Source organism: Phyllopteryx taeniolatus, chromosome 7, assembly GCF_024500385.1.
Source record: "Phyllopteryx taeniolatus isolate TA_2022b chromosome 7, UOR_Ptae_1.2, whole genome shotgun sequence".
NCBI lineage: Eukaryota > Metazoa > Chordata > Actinopteri > Syngnathiformes > Syngnathidae > Phyllopteryx > Phyllopteryx taeniolatus.
Window position 1 is genome coordinate 23,971,252 of NC_084508.1, and position 16,920 is coordinate 23,988,171.

At 42.3% G+C, this 16,920-nt stretch overlaps 2 protein-coding genes across 2 annotated transcripts in view; one reads left to right on the plus strand and one right to left on the minus strand.

Moving 5' to 3' along the window:
* The first annotated feature begins 1,026 nt into the window (after positions 1–1,026).
* enc3 (ectodermal-neural cortex 3) lies at positions 1,027–14,850 on the plus strand. Its single transcript, XM_061780645.1, has 4 exons — positions 1,027–1,286; positions 3,771–4,813; positions 4,906–5,684; positions 13,676–14,850. The coding sequence occupies exons 2-3, from the start codon at positions 3,791–3,793 to the stop codon at positions 5,650–5,652; spliced, it is 1,770 nt and encodes a 589-aa protein (XP_061636629.1). The 5' UTR covers positions 1,027–1,286; positions 3,771–3,790; the 3' UTR covers positions 5,653–5,684; positions 13,676–14,850.
* Positions 5,658–16,920, minus strand: part of arhgef18b (rho/rac guanine nucleotide exchange factor (GEF) 18b) — a 120,290-nt gene continuing 109,027 nt past the window's right edge. The window contains exon 34 of the mRNA XM_061780644.1: positions 5,658–6,166. Coding sequence (XP_061636628.1) covers positions 6,024–6,166 — 143 coding nt within the window. The 3' untranslated portion in view covers positions 5,658–6,023. The remainder of the gene's footprint in view (positions 6,167–16,920) is intronic.

The following is a 16,920-nucleotide window of genomic DNA, read 5'->3' on the forward strand; positions in this document are numbered from 1 at the left end:
GACCAAGCAGGTTTAGAGTGTTTGGGTTAGCACCATAAATAGTGCTTGCTAGTTCAGTGTTTCCCAAATCTTCATGAGCCAAGGTACGTAGTTTACATTTTACAAAACTGTATATTGAAATTGCGACAATTTATTATGCTATCAAAAACAATGTTTTTTTAAAATTGTTGTTTTATGTTTATCTGAAGAGCCTGTGAATGGATGTTTAAATGCAGCTGGAAGTTGCGTTTGTTCTAAACATATAGCGTGCCATGACACCTGCTAGCCAGAAGTTGAGTTGCACTGTATTTGTTTACTGACAAGGAATGTGGCTAGAGCGCAAGGCAGTTAAGACTTCTTGTCCCTCGCACGTGATGAACTTAAGTGTGAGTGACTGAGTAATGTGAATAAGTAACTGTGAGTGTGAGTAAGTATGAATGCGTAATCTAACTGTGTAACTGTGAGTGTGACGGAGTAACCGTGCTGGTAAGCCTGTGAGTGTCAGTAAGTGTGAGTGTGACTGGGTGACCGAATGAATCAAATGTGTGAGTGTGAGCAAGTATCTGAGTAACTGTTTGGAGTAACTCCATTTATTATCTGTGTGCGTGCGCGCGTGTGTCTATGCGTGTTATCTCACACTCTCATCTCGTGTGTGCGTGATATGCCCTTAAATATATTTGAAAATGTAGAGACTCAGATAGCAATTAATTGTTTTGAGAAGCAAATTTATTTTCATAGTCTGGGGGGCCTGCCTTAGCCTTGGCCAGGGATAGTCTCAATTACAATGCATTGCAGTTCGACACTACCGCAAAACACAATATTAACCATACCTTATTATTAAACCGGTGCCAATCCCATTTCCCATTGTTGCCTTAGCATCAGTAGCCCTAGCTAGCTAATGAAGCGGCCTGAGTGGGTCGTGAAGAGAGGGACAAAGAAGAAAAAGGCACGGTGGTGCTCGAGTGTGATTGGACAAGAGCAGCGGAGGAGGCGGAGGCTCGGGGGCGGGGTCAGCAAACGCTGCCGAATGCTGCTGTGTGCTCTTCCTCGTCGTCATTGACTCGCTGCAGGCTGTCGTGGCTCCTCGCTCGCTTCCCAACTTTTTCCTCCTCTCTCAAACTTTCTGCGGGCTCCAGACAAATGGCTGCCAAGCCCTCTGACTCTTTAGCTCATAGAATCGTCTTGAACTGGGAAAGCTGGTTCGCTTAAATTGTGACAAAAAAAACAACCCACGAACAACTTGCGAGTGAACTCGTCGAAAGCCGTTCGAAGGAATCCGGAGACGCGTCGCTGCCATTTGCTTCAAGGTAAGTTTGTGTCCACGAACCCACGGTGTTTACTTGACTTCCCTGCATGCGTGACAAGTTGTGTCGTCTCCCCTTCCCACACACACACACACACACACACATTCTTGTCCTCATGAGCGCTATTAAAATGTTTACGGGGGGAGGTGCACAAAACCCAATTGGATTTCACGCCGAGTCCGGCCACGCAAAGCCCACGCAGTCCACTGCCATTCAAAAGACGACTTCATGTGATCCGGAGTGGAACAAAAGATAGAATGGAGGCGAGTGGAGCTCTTATTGCTTTATGGCTTTCGGGCTGGTTTGTAATTACAATGAGCAGAGATGGCTTTAAACTTGTGAAAATGGGCCAGTCTTTGAAGAAGGTCACCCTCAACGTACTTGTTGAAGTTATCTCGTCACTTCTTTTGTGGTAGCCTTGACGTTTGACAGACATACATGTATACCCTTTTAGCACGTCGTCATGTGTCTTGGGATCTTTTAAAATCACTCATTTATTTATACGATGCAGTGCTCCACAAATAAGACCACCATCATTCTAAACCAACCTAAATTAACAATGATAATTACCCAAAATTGTAGTTTTATGTCTCGGTAATAGTTATTACACACCAATATGGAGATCCTTTACCAAAAATTATATACTGTACACTATTTTAAAGCAAGCAAAATATGCATATTTACTGTTTAAAAGAAAGTAAAAAAAAAAAAAAAAAAAGTACATCTTTTTACTTAATGATTGACTTGTCAAAGTGTAGTTATGGACTTGCATTTCTAGAAAAAAAAGTTTTTGTGGTTGACTGTTACACATGAAGGAACCACGGTGTTTCAGTGGTGTGCACATCTGCCTCACAGTTAAGAGGTTCTGGGTTTGAATCTCAAGTATATTCTGCCTGTTATTGCGTGGCTTTTCTTCAGAAACTCCAGCGTCCGCTCAAATTCCCAAAACACACATCTTTGGTGGTCTCACAAATTGTCCATAGGTGTGAAATGTGGTTGTGTCTATCTATATGTGCAGTCCAGAGTGTACCAAGTCGGTTAAGATAGGCTACAGTTCACCGGTGACCCGGATGTTCAAAATTCAGCTCCATAGAAAATAAATGGATTATTATTTCTTGATAACGCTGTCAGATTAGAGTTTTGTTCCTGCAGTCCTAAACAGAAAAAAGTGGTTTTAGTGGTTGAATGTTATGCTTGAGGGCAGCACAGTGTGAGTGAGTGGTTAGTGCGACTGCCTCACAGTTCAGAGAAGGGTTCGAACCTTGACTCCGTCTTTCCAGTGTGGCGTTGGAAGATGTTTGCAGAGCGATACTTTAACCTAGTGGCTGTTAGAGGCATGTATTGTTCAAAGTTTTATGTAGTGTATTTACATTTTGCAACTTCCTGATGAAATTTATTTCTGTATGTAATAATTGATATTATTATATTAAGTGTATTGTTCATGGCAGTAAGGTAAAGTATTGGTTAGCATGTCTGCCTCACAGCTGCTGGTCTAGTACATTTATTAAGCATTGCATTTGTCGAGCCGGACAACTTTGGGACAACGCATTTGTTCCTATGGTACTACATTTTTAGAAGAATGTACATTATTGTTATTGACATGCTACTCGAGTGGTGCTATATAATGTTCTACTTTTGTAGCTTTTTGACATTGATAAAGTTCAAAATTGCTAACCTGCAGTTTGGAAATTTAATGTACATAGATTGTATCTCAAGGGACAGAAATGGACTATTACGGTAGCAGTAACTTAATAAGCACCATATTATTGTACCTTAGTGGCCCAGCTTGGAAACATGCTTGTACAATTTTGGTCCTGGAAAAAGCAAACGATAACAAAACGGTTACCTTGGAGTCTAATAATTAGCCCAGTTACTGGAGACTGCACTTCGAAGGCAGGGAAATTGACTGTCGTCTATTTCTGACAGGTTTTAAAACACTGCCTGCAGTTGGAGAGCCAGCAGGGTAATTCATTGGCTGTCACAGTGGCTGGAGTAGACTCACAGCCTTGAAATGTTTATAGGGGTGGAAAAATATGATATAAGGAGGCACGCCGGTGTCATTAGTAGCAGGGGTGTGTGTGAAGGCCAGTTGTTTGGACATTCTCACGTGTTTGATATTTTCTGTGGAAGTGCTCTGTGTCGGCTTGCCTTTTAACTCCCTAAAGTCTGAAGTTCATTTCCGTAGCAACACTTCAAACAAAGTTGTATTACTGTCGGTAACTACCTTTTTTGTTTAATAAAGAAATTGACGGAGTGTGTATACATATGCTCTTATCATACTCACCCCCATTCAAGCTGTTGGATACTTCATTGAAATGTTTTTCATACAAATATCCAGTGTAAGATACTAACTGTGGGTTAGTGGTACACTATGGCACCTTTCCACTCGTATACAAGTTTGTGTTACGTCGCTAGCGTATGAACCGAACTCTGTTGTAAACAGTGTCTTCTCTCAACTAATTGTGTGGATTTCTCTCTTTTTGCTAGGCTCCAGTTTCAAATTCAAAATGTCCGTCAGTAGTCACGAAAACCGAAAGTCTCGCTCCAGCTCCGGCTCCATGAATATCCAACTGTTCCACAAGACATCGCATGCCGACAGCCTCCTGACCCAGCTCAACCTGCTTCGCAAGCGTAAAGTCTTCACAGATGTTGTCCTGAAAGCCGGTAACCGGGCCTTCCCGTGCCACCGGGCAGTCCTGGCCTCCTGTAGTCGATACTTTGAGGCTATGTTCAGCGGCGGACTGAGGGAGAGCCGTGACGCCGAAGTCAACTTCCACGACTCTCTCCATCCGGAGGTGCTGGAGCTGCTGCTCGACTATGCCTATTCGGCCCGAATCCTCATCAATGAAGAAAACGCAGAGTCCCTGCTCGAGGCCGGTGATATGCTTCAGTTCCATGACATCAGGGACGCAGCGTCAGAGTTTCTAGAAAAGAACCTCCACCATTCCAACTGTTTGGGGATGATGCTGCTGTCAGACGCCCATCAGTGCCAGAGACTGTATGAGCTGTCATGGCGCATGTGTCTTGCAAACTTCGCTACCCTCTACAAAACCGAGGACTTCCTGAACCTTCCCAGAGACAAAGTGCGTGAGCTGATCCTCAGTGAGGAGCTAGAGGTAGAGGACGAGAGCCTAGTGTATGAGGCTGTAATTGACTGGGTGAAGGCCGACATGGAGCAGAGGCACAGCGAGCTGCCCGAGCTGCTGCGTTGTGTCCGTCTGGCGCTTCTACCCGAGACGTACCTGCTGAACAACGTGGCTTCAGAGGAGCTGGTCATGTGTCACAAGGTGGGCCGAGAGATTGTTGAAGATGCCGTGCGATGCAAGATGAGGATCCTGCAGAATGACGGCATCGTGACGGGATTCTGTGCCCGGCCCAGAAAAGTCAGCCAGGCCTTGCTGCTACTCGGAGGACAAACCTTCATGTGTGACAAAGTCTACGTGATTGACAACAAGACCAAAGAGATCACTCCCAAGACCGACATCCCTAGCCCCAGAAAGGAATGCAGCGCCTGTGCCATCGGTTGTAAGGTAAGCACGTTGTGAAGTGCATCTGAGCGTTTTAGATCTTAAAGACATTTAAGATTGGCACTTATAAGATAAATCTGGAACTTGTGTTGCAGGTTTATGTCACTGGCGGGCGTGGCTCTGAGAACGGGGCCTCCAAAGACGTCTGGACCTACGACACTTTGCATGACGAGTGGTCCAAAGCGGCGCCCATGTTAGTTGCCAGATTCGGACATGGATCAGCAGAGCTGGACCACATGCTTTACGTTGTGGGAGGTCACACTTCACTTGCAGGATCCTTTCCTGCCTCCCCATCCGTGTCCCTTAAACAGGTGGAGCAGTACGACCCGCAGACCAATAAATGGACGCTGGTGGCTCCTCTCAGAGAAGGCGTTAGCAACGCTGCTGTTGTCGGTGCTAAAAACAAACTGTTTGCCTTTGGCGGAACCAGTGTCAACAGAGACAAATATCCCAAGGTTCAGTGCTTTGACCCGTGCCAGAACCGGTGGTCCGTTCCGGCAGCATGTCCGCAGCTTTGGCGCTACACAGCCGCGGCGGTAGTTGGAAACAACGTAGTTGTGATCGGGGGTGACACCGAATTCTCCGCCAGCTCTGCATACCGCTTCAACAGCGAGACGTACCAGTGGTCAAAGTTCGGCGATGTGACTGCCAAACGTATTAGCTGTCATGCCGTGGCGTCGGGGAATAGACTATACGTGGTTGGGGGGTACTTTGGGGCTCAAAGGTGTAAGACCCTAGACTGCTATGATCCATCATCAGACTCTTGGGACAGCGTGACCAGCGTTCCTTACTCACTCATTCCCACGGCCTTCGTCAGTACATGGAAGTACCTGTCAGCCTAGAAACGCATGGATGCGTTGAGCTTCCTACGGTGGTGAGTGTTTCTTGTCTCCAAAACACGTCACACAGTCACAGGTGAATGTCAGTTTAAGCCGGACAAGGCCGGTTTCCAAGCCTGCACTGTTGCCAGGGTTGCTACTGGTTACAGTTACACATTATCTAGCCGCTGTGGTGACCGGGTGTTGGATAAACACGCTGGTCTGCAGAGCTGGAGGAATGTCAGCAGCGTTGCTAATTACAGAGCAGAGTGCCGCAACACAGGACCTCTGTCATTGGATCAGGCCTGTGCTTGTAGTGCCAGGTAGACGAATGAGCCGGCACGATCAGTCTGAAGTCAGCACCCGGAATTCTGCAGGTTATAAGAGAAGAACGTTTAGGGCTCGGGTGTACAGTGAACCCCCGTTAATCGGGGGATACGTTCCAGACCAATCGGGGGATACGTTCCAGACCAATCGGGGGATACGTTCCAGACCAATCGGGGGATACGTTCCAGACCTACCCACAATAGGTGAAAATCTGCAATATAGAGAGAACATATAAAGAATGTTTTTATATAGTCTTATTCCTCACACACACTTTGATAATCAACTTTAAACATATTAAAACAGCTAAAGTTATTAAAAGATACTTTTTAAAGTACACATTAGCGCCTGTCCTCACTCTCTCCTGCTCACACTGTTGTTTACTTGTCAGTCCCAGTTGAAATTTATGATAAAACTGACACCCTAAAAGTCAAGTGAAGTTTATTTGTATAGCCCTTAATCATTAAAGAGTCTCAAAGGGCTTCACTGGCCCACAGTTGAAAAAGATCAGCGACATCAACTGGTCTAAATCCACTAACCCCTAAACGAAAGAGAATTAAACATTGTATATTTAAACACAATGTTCAGCCAAACCTTAGCCTATAACTTTGTCTCCCAAAAGTCTGCAAGCTTAATGGTAACATATACTGTACTTTGAAATGCTATGCAGTAGACGGGCTAACACAAATGAGCATAACTGTTACGGTAATTCTAAACCTTCAAAATACTGCTACTGTTACACCAGCAACACATAGAGTAGAAACAGACGTGGAACTGTATTTCACTGAAGGGGCATCCTCCTCTTCTTGCTATTAATTCTACTGCATCTCTTCCACGAGACCTCGGCGGTGTCCGCACAATTTTGGTACTACACTGAAGGCATGCAACATTAAATTCATCCATCCCTATATGTAATAACCCATACAAAAATGATGGTTAAAAAATCTGCAATATAGTGCGGGGTTGAACGGTGAACCGCAATATAAGCAGGGAAAACCTGTACTTTCATCAGAATAGGGCAGGTCAGTCCATAATGTTTTAGGCAATGTCAATCAATTGATCCTTATAATGGAGCCATTCTGAGTTTCTGCTGGTACTTTGTACATGAAACTTAGTCGGTGAGCTCAAAGTTCTTTTTAAAGTGCTCACTCAATCGACGGAAAACCGCTTGACGCTCTGCAACTCATCAGTCGCATTAGACGGCAGCGTCTTTTTATTGTTGACTGGTGTTTTTGTCTTTATTGATCATTTAAGTTGAAAGTAAACTCGTGGCTCGGGTTTATTATGATGATGACAGTCATTCATTCAGCAGCATTTGTGTGCATTGATGTTTATGTACTGTTGACTCGTTGGTTTTGAGGGATTGTTTTATTTTTATCTCGGCCCATCATTTTTTTCTTTTTCAAGTATTCTTTTAAACTTAAAGGCAGTCCCTCTTTTGTCAAAGAGGAGCTTTGGTCTTAAGTGCATAGTGCATGTAATGTAAATAACAATTCCCTCTGTGTAGTGCCTTTCCTTTAGGCACGTTATTTTCACTTTGACAGGTTGTTTTCGGGGACTTGACAACAACCACATTTTTTTTTTTCAGTCTGGTAAACAAGATTGTAACTTCCATACGGGCGTGTTGTGCGATGCCAAAAGGGTGACGTATAGCTGAGTGCGAGCGAGGGCGTCTGCTGCTCTGCCTGTGTCGACTGTACACAGCTGGTTGTGATGTGAGCTGGGCTAGGGGGCGGGGGGGAGGTATAGCATGACTGCTGCTGAGGACCACTGTCTCTGCGGCAAGCATTTTAGTTTTTTTGGGGCATAGATGGAGGCAGACAGGCTGGCTTAGAAAAGATCAAGGCACCGCATCCCTCTGCAGTTACCGTGGCGACCGCCCCACTGCCTTTATGTTTAATTACAACAGCGAAGGGACAAGAAGAACAGAATTTTAGGGAGGTCTTCCATTTGTTAAAGCAGGAGAACTTGTGTGTGTGTGTACTCTGTGTTTCTATCTTTGTGTGCTGCAATGTATGACATCGCACCCAAATAAAATAATACTACACACACACACACGCACGCACACACACACACAGAAGGAGTTGCTAGTGCAGCGCACGTAAGACCAGAAGAAGCAAAGCTATATTTTGCCGGCTTTGGCAGCCGAGACTAATGCCTGCCTAAAAATACTTAGCTCCAGAGGCTGTCAACTTTCAGCTGGGGTCAAAGAGGAAGAATAATTGTGTGTCTGTAGCGCATGCATGTGTTTCACTTAGTTTATGGGAGGGTTAATAACCTCCACTCAGCTGTGCATGTACTGTATTTGTGCTTTTATGCGGTTGTGAAACTTAAACCGAAAAAGTTTTTCTTTTCCTCTCCCTCCTTCCCTCTCTCACACACACACACACACGTACAAACACATACACAGGGAGCTGCATTGCTGGCATTGCCTGTCCTTTCAAAAAGAGCCAGAACCTTACTCTAAATTGGAAGGAATGAAGGTGTGGCCGTCGTTCCTAATCGTAAAGATGTGAATGCTGCCTGTATGAGATGGCAAGCAGTTCACCTACATTGTGCTTGGAGCCCCATGTCCCACAAACTGCAATGTCGAAACAAGTTGTTGATGGGAAGAGTCTAGAAATTGTGCTTCATATGTAAATTGCTATGCCATGTAATCATGTAGCACTAAATGCAACAGTATTGCTTGGTTTTTGTTCCAAAGTGTCAGTTTTATCCATCCATTTTCTATTGCATGTGTCCTCATTAGCTGGAGCCTATCGCAGCTGACTTTGAGTGAGAGGCAGGGTACATCCAGGACTGGTCGCCAGTCAATTGCAGGGCACATGGTAGACAAACAATAATTCACACTGCATGCATTTTGGGGGGAGGAAACCCACACAAGCATGAGGAGAACATGCAAACTCCACACAGGATGGGGACTTCCAACAAACTGTAAGGCAGACCGTTTAACCAGTGTAATGTCCTTTTATGGAAAATTGACAGCAGTAAATGTAGATTTTTTTGATAAGCAGAATGAAGTGAAGTTTATTATTTGAAACGTGACTATTTAAGTAAAAACTATGACAAAGGCAAAATGATTGTCTTGTTGCTTTAGGCTGAGACAACTGAAATGCAAATTTGAACTAGAGGCCATGAAGAGGCATATAAAAAACATTTGAAAACTAGTCTCACAGTGAAAGTTGAAAAAAAAATAAATAAAAAAAACATTCTAAATGCTGAAACTGTCCATCTGAAAAAACAAAGGCCATTCGGAAGAGTCCAGTGTGTGCATGAGTGACGCATGGGGCTATTGTTGTTGTCACTTCCCCAGCAAAGTGTACATTTACTAAAATGTTGATATGTCAGGATCACACCTCCAACTAGTGTTTTTCTTGTATAATCGTAATGTGCTCAGTTTCTGGTATCAGCCTACAGGCAGACAAGATGTGACCAGACCTCTGCATCAAGTTCAACACAATGCTCCCCTTGAAAGCAGTAAACTGTGACAACCTCACGAATGACTGTTATCTATGATTCAGACTTTTGGCTTGAGACCACCCCACCACCACAATCATCGCTCCCTACGCCTCGCCTCTCGTCACATCAAATTCACAAACATAAGCGCCACTTCAACGGCTTCAACTGAAGCTGTGTGATAGAGTCCACCTGGTGGGGGCAGAGGTCGCCCGGGGGGGACTCCTCGGCGAGCTCATGGCGTCCCAAGACAGCTGCTGTAAAACGGAAAGGTCGCAGTAGGATCGGGGAGGAGGAGTGTCGAGGCCCCCGCTCACTCAAACTAATGTTTTATTTATGCCTCGCTGTGAGGACCACCAGGAGCCCAAAGCGAATAAGGCTTTTATAATTGCATCTGTGTACAGCAACCCCCCTCCTCCATCCACACACACTTGGCGTCCAGTCCCTTGAGTAATCAATCTGCTGATTTGCATAATTCTAATGGACTTTTTATTACGCTTTTCTCGGCGCTGTAAGTAAGAGAAAGCGAGAGGAGAGAAGATGCTTCAAATGGCTGAATAATCGCTTGCGCTAATTTGATTAGGCCTTCAAAAAGCGACGAGCCATCATACAGTTCCAGAGGCCTCTTCAGGGGAGCCAGCTGGCATGAGCCAAAGTGTTTCTGTGCCTGGTAATTCATCTTGAATTACGTAATATTTGCGCCTCTGAAGTAGTACTGAAGTGGCATGTATTGAGTTACAGGGGCCCTCTTTGTTCCAGTCTTTTACCTCAAGGATGCCCCATTATCCTCTGCAGCTGCACCAAGACGCTGGTCTCACCACTCTTTTTACAGCACAAAAAATGCAAACACATGTAAATGGTTGTGACACACGTGAAGGTCAATGCAGTGGAATGCTAGGTGGTCATTAGTAAACATGGCACGAGCCGGCCTTGCTGGACACAAAGAATAAAGAAGGTGGCCTTGTGAGTAAATGGGAAGATGTGGCTATAACATCGATGAAGCTAGAAAATATAAAAATAAGTGCCATTGTGCACATGCCATTTGTTTGAGAAATATGATCTGAGTGCGTGTTGGGCATTATTTAATGGTTGGTGATTACTTCATTGTTGGTAGTCCACAAGTAGTTATTCAAAAAAAAAAAAGCATTTCAGGTTGCATGAAGGCTCTAAGTTGTCCATAGGTGTGAGTGTCACTGGTTGTTTCTCTACATGTGCTTTGTGATTGGCTGGAGACCAATCTGTACCCAAAGTCAGCTGGGATAGGCTCCAGCTCACCTGCAACCCTAACCAAAAAGAGCGCTATACAAAAAGTAATGAATGGACTTTCTTGTTTCTGATTGGTTAACGCGTCCCTGCTGTCAGTGTTAATTATGGTTCCACCTGTTGCTTTGGCATGAATTTGCCAAAACATTTTCATGCGGACGCACAATTTTAAGAAGGTGTGGGCACTAGAGTTGCAAAAGTCTGAAACCTTCCATGGAAAGAAACGTTTGTGAAATATCAGATGCAGATTCAAGTCAAAGAACTTAAATGTAGTTGGAAAAATTATAATATCAGTTTTCAGCCTAGTAAATGGTTAAGACAACCATCCATTTTCTATGTCGCCTGTTCTCATTAGGGTCAGGTGAGTCGGGACCTATCCAAGAGCATGCAAACGCCACATAGGAAGGCCTGAGCCAAGATTGGAAACCAGGACCTCTCAACTGTGAGGCAGATGTGCTACCTACTACTATGCACAGTGCTGGCTCAAGTTAAAACAACCACATAATAAAAAAATAAATAAATACATGCAGATATGATGTAAAGACATGTTGTAAAGGGTTGTTTAAATGTACATGTACAAACAGCTCAACAACGACAGGCAATGTTTTTTTTGTCTGGATTAGGCTTGAACTACTTCCCATAATAAACCTAAGAAGTTAGGTAATGCTTTTAATTCTAATTAGCTTTCCATTTAGCAGGATTCACCTCAGCATGTACTCAGGGAAATGAAGGGGGTCGTTCAGAGGATCACAGCACTTATACGCAGATCGATACACGGTTAGTTAACACGGTTTACCGCACTAGCATGCGTTTCTAGTGTGTAGTTTTTGCCGTTAGGCCATACAAGAAAGACATAAATACAATAGGTGAGTAAGGCACAAGTGACAACTCTTTTTATTAAAAAGTTGGCTTATTAAGTTAGGTTGTCGCTCAATAAAGCATTTAGACGTAAAAACAGACTTGTCGCCGTTTCCACATTGTTGAGCCAGAAAATGACAGGCAGCTGGATGACGAAAGCTGAGTATAAAAGAGCCATGACTCTTATTATTAAAAAGTAATGATGGTCATCACTCAGTAAAGTACTAAGGAGTGAGACGCAGCTTTGTCATCATCTCCACTTGAGAAAGATTAAACGGGTAGTAAAGCTGAAGAACTCGACAAGAGCAGGCATTAACCTGTACACAGAGCACACCACTGGTTACTCAAGTACATTTTTTGGGTATGTGTACTTGAATTATTTACGTAATTTACTCCCAAAATTTGAAAGCAGATACAGTATCTATACTTCATACTCCTTACGTTTTCAAAATTGGCAAAAGCAGGTACTTGTAAACAAACCACTGCTGGTTACTCACTGGTGGAGAAGATTTGTCATTGTCACATCTATTGGCAATACACACCCTCACGCAAGTGTAGCCTGTTGCTGTGCTTTATTTTGGTAAAAGCAGTGATAGCAACAAAGGACACACCAATTGTCCAATGTCCGCTACTTTGTAAGTGTGAACCACACTAGCATTATAGCGTGGATCAGCACAGGCTTTGCCGGATCTTGTTTCATCATCCAAACAAGTCAACCACAGTCAAACTGGTCGAGATTGGAGCGCAAGGGCTCATCCGCTGACGATGACAATTAGGGGTAAAAATTGTGTTCCTCCCTCCCGAATATCCAGTGGAACATTCCATCCTAACAGCAGGGCACTGAACTATCTGCGGTGCTAGCTGGAGATCAGTGATGCCAAATATTTAACAAGAGTTGTGAAAATGGTGCTCAACTGCTGCAGGAATGTCAAGAGGGATCCAAGAGGGAGGCCTTCATGTACTGGCCAGTTAAAGCAAAGGGTTTTCACAGGAGATCATTACCTCCTCCAAGGACTTCATTGGCATTTGTTTGCTTGTTAATGATACGAAGGGGATTATTATGCAAAAATCCATTTCCACACCAACAGATTATGGCTAAAAGTGCAGATCCTACCTTTTATCACTCATTATTTAGCATTTATAGCAATTTGGAGACTTCCAAAAATTCCACTCTTACAATAGCTTCGCTTAGCTATTGACCTTACTATTTTAGCCCTACCAAAGACTTAAGGAAAAAACTTTTAGATATGTTCTACCTCAGGTCGCTGATGGAGTAGAATTCACAATTTCACCTATTCATGTTTTTTCTTTTGTTGATGTTTTTGCGTTCTTTCTTAAATGCCCTAAGATGCTAAAAGATTCCACCAAAGCCCTGTCTGAATAGTAAAGTAGTATAGTAAATTGGTGTCAAGGAAGTATGATACGCAGTACATCTCAACTGAGAGTCAAGCTTTGTTTGTCGAGTGGGGGCTAAGTTTAGCCTGGGTTGTTAGTGCAAGTTACGAGGGTTTGATCAAACTGTTTTGGGATCGGACTTTGTGGTATATTTTTGATTTCAACTAATAATATTGGCAGTTCCAATTACTTTGGAGCAGGTGGAGGCTACTTTCGTTTTTTCGCTATTTGTGGCAGGGCTCGGGTCCCTCTCCCCACACGAGGATTATTAGGCACTATTTTGAAGTGGAAAACTTTCCACTCCAATCTGAGGCAAGTAGCTTGGAGTTCAACCCCTACTGTGCTTTTCAGATGGAATTACAGTATATGTTAAAATTTATTTTAAGGTGGCATTTTTAGATAATTGTACTTTATTTTTTAGAGAATAATTTATGCACCTTACTGATAAAATGCGCACACGTGCCAGAGTTGGTGGAGAATGTGTTCTGCATTGGCAGTTTATTTGCACAGAAGTTTAGCGTGTTTATTAGCGATGTGCACGCCTCAGGCGACTTAAAGGCACATTCTACCGAGGAAGCGTGGCGGCATTAACGCTACGCCTCATGAGCTGATGGTAAGCTGAATAAAATATCTCTTTGACAAGCTGAAGGGAGACCTGGAGGCCTCCGTGCATTCTTGTGTGGTCATGTACCCTCGCCGGGTCGTCATCGGACCAGAACATTAATCTCCTCCTTTCACCCTCTCTCCACAGCAACGAGGGTGAAGGGCCCATGTGTTCCCCGCCGGCGTTCCCGGTATCGTCAACATTGGACTGGCTCGATTCCTGGAAAGTGAAGACTGAAAGCGCGTCTTCGTCGCCTCCTTCCACCGGATGTGTTTACCCAGAACGTCTTGTGTAACTTTCCCATGCAGCCCCTAAACCGGTGCGGTTGCCATGCACTCCTTGTAACATGTGAAGCACAGCCAGTGGAGGCCCCGGAGCAGAAAACGCCATAATTTAACGCCTCCATTGGAATGAACAATGTTAGACTGAAGTCCTGCAACATTTAGCCAAAAGCAAGTCCTTCCTTCCTTCTCCTCGTCACACTGGGCTTTCACTCAGGTGTAACGGACCGAACTGCTGACTGACTCCATCGGGCCTTGGCGTTGGCAGACACGTGTAGAAGCAGAGAAGACGTGTGCTAAAAGTGGATGATTTTGTACACAGTACGACTCTTCCTGTCTCTATTTTTAGATGTTGGACTTGGGCTTCCCTCAATTTTGGCCAGCTTAAATTTGTATCTTCCTCCTGAAGTGAATATACAAATTGGCAAGGCCCGTTACAGCTGAAGTAGTTACTTATTTTTGTGTGTCTCAGGGTTATGTGTATATTTGTTTACTGCATGAAGAGGGATTAACTGTATTCGCTCTAGAAAGATGACCTCTGTCAGTTTTTAATAATGCTCTTCTTTCTGTGAATGTAAAAGTTTCATGACAAAGGTTTTTTTTGTTTTTTTTTAGATGACATCAGCAGTGTTTTTCCATCTGAAAGTTCAAAAGTGTGCTTCTTCTTATAGTGGCGGTTATATTGGAAACACAGACGCTGCCAAAACCTGAATAGTAAAACTTTGCGACATCTTCATTTAAAGATGTGTCCCAAGTTATTTCTAGCTACTGTAACATTTTTTTTCATTTTAAATTTAAACATCTTAAAAGTATTGAATAGTTTGTATATTTTCTTAATAATTGATCATTTCTTTTTGATTTGCACAGTTTGTACAAGCTCTCTTCGTGGTCTTAACTTTATTACGTCTTTGTCTTAACCCGGCTTTGGGTCGTGCGAACGCTTTTTGAATCAAGCTAACTTTATTTGATCAGACAGATTGCCTATAGACGCTCTGTTACTTCCCTTCCTCTTAATGTCAATAAAGAAATATCCTGTTCATAGCAACGTCCTTGATTGTCATGTTTTCCAGGGGCTGCTTGCTCACGCAGCAATAAACAAACCTCAAACTGTGATCCACATGTATTTGGACAATTAGTTTTTATCATTTTGTCTTAAACAACACCTCAGTGTAAATGTGACTCTTAAGAGGTTTGACAAAAAGGTTTACCATTCAAGAATTGCATCCATTTTAAGCAGATTATAAAGCCATGTTCAGGGGCTAAAGGTTTGGACAGTCACACAATTGTAACTAGAACGACGATTTTCATCAGTGAGTGAAGCTTGAAGCACGATTTTGTTGTAAAATCCATATTTTTGGAAAACATCTTAAATTCTACGCACTAAATTCAATGACACTTTTTATGATTTTATTAAAAATCCATTATGGTGCTGAAAAAGGTAAACTAAAGTAAAAAGCTGTCCTTGTCCAAAACCATGTTTTAATAAGGTTTATGAAATTGAATGGAAGATCAAACACCTACTCTTGTCTTTGCCAATATTTATTCATTATAATTTGATTACTTTCTTTTCAGTCATCTGTTGTATCATGTTACTATTTCATGAGAGACAAGGAATTAAATATTTCCCAGTCAGAATGTTTTTCCAAGTTGTTTGCAAGTCGTGTGCAGATGGATTTGAATATTAAGTGGAAATCTCCTCTGCATGTTGTGTGAGTACTGTGAAATCATACTTTAAATATTTAAACATAACTCAAATGCAGCTCACTTAAAAGGGGCCTATAGGTTATATAAAACGCACCAAATGAATCAGAAATTTTTAGGTTTAAGGCCTAAAACTGGAGTGATTCAAGTTAAATATTTTCCAAGAGAGCCGAGGCAGAATGGGACTGTTAATTGGATATAAAGAAGAGGAGGCTCCGAAAATCCCCCACTGAAGCTGTGACATCATGTCAGGAGCGGCCCACGCTCAGTGAAGCATGTGGACATGTTCATGTCAGTATGGGTCAGTGTTGCCAACTCATTTTCAGGGGATGTTGATTAAATGGCTAAATGACGTTGCCATTACATGATGATGTCATTACATAAGTAAGACATTAGATTCTGTAGATATGGCATTACGCAAATTCACAGGCTATCTGAGCATAAATGTTTTTAATTTGTAATTTTTTGTTTATCATTACATTTTTAATTGTAAGAGCAATATAAACACAACACGTTATAGGCTTGTTTTGGTCATATTTTTCTAAACATGTACAGCGGCTGAAATAAGTATTTAACACGTCACCATTTTTCTCACTAAATATAATTCCAAAGGTGCTATTGACCTGAAGATTTCACCAGATGTTGGGAACAACCCAAGTAATCCATACATACAACAAAGAAAGTAGAACAAATGAGATCATAAATTAAGTTGAGCACCTCGATCAGGTGCTCCTCGCAAGATTTCTGACAGAGAAGAGCAAAGAATAATTTGAAGAGAAAATGAGGGGCACCAGACCCCAAAACAAAGCATCAAGGAAATCTGGGCTTCCATAACTCCTAGGCAATGCCACAGGCTGATTGCCTCAATGCCACGGCATTGCAAAGCAAAGGGATTCCCAATCAAGTATTGAAGCTTAACATATCGTTTTGAAACTACCATATTTTGATTGATTTAATGTGACCCTAATTTCTTTCTTTTTTTTTTTCTACAAAAACTGAAGTAAATGGTGATTTCTTCACAGTATTCAAATTTTTTTTTTTTATTCCTGATTTCGTGGGTTTTATGAGTTGGAAGCCCAAATTATGTAAAATAAACAAATACATACTTGAAATTGTTCAAATTGTGGGCCTTGAATCTATAATCTATGAAAGTTTTACTTTTTGAATGGAATTATGGAAATAAACTTTTCCATGATAATTTTTTTTGGGAAAGGGTCTATATATATATATATGCATATATATATATATATATGCATATATATATATATATATATATATATATATGCATATATATATATATATATGCATATATATATATATATATATATATATATATATATATATATATATATGCATATATATATGCATATATATATATATGCATATATATATATATATATATGCATATAT

What these genes read in the sequence shown, in the direction of transcription:
- enc3 (XM_061780645.1), top strand. Translation starts at nt 3,791, where the DNA reads ATGTCCGTCAGTAGTCACGAAAACCGAAAGTCTCGCTCCAGCTCCGGC. An exon ending in CCTGTGCCATCGGTTGTAAG is followed by an intron (nt 4,814 to 4,905) that starts GTAAGCACGTTG and finishes CTTGTGTTGCAG; the next exon opens with GTTTATGTCACTGGCGGGCG.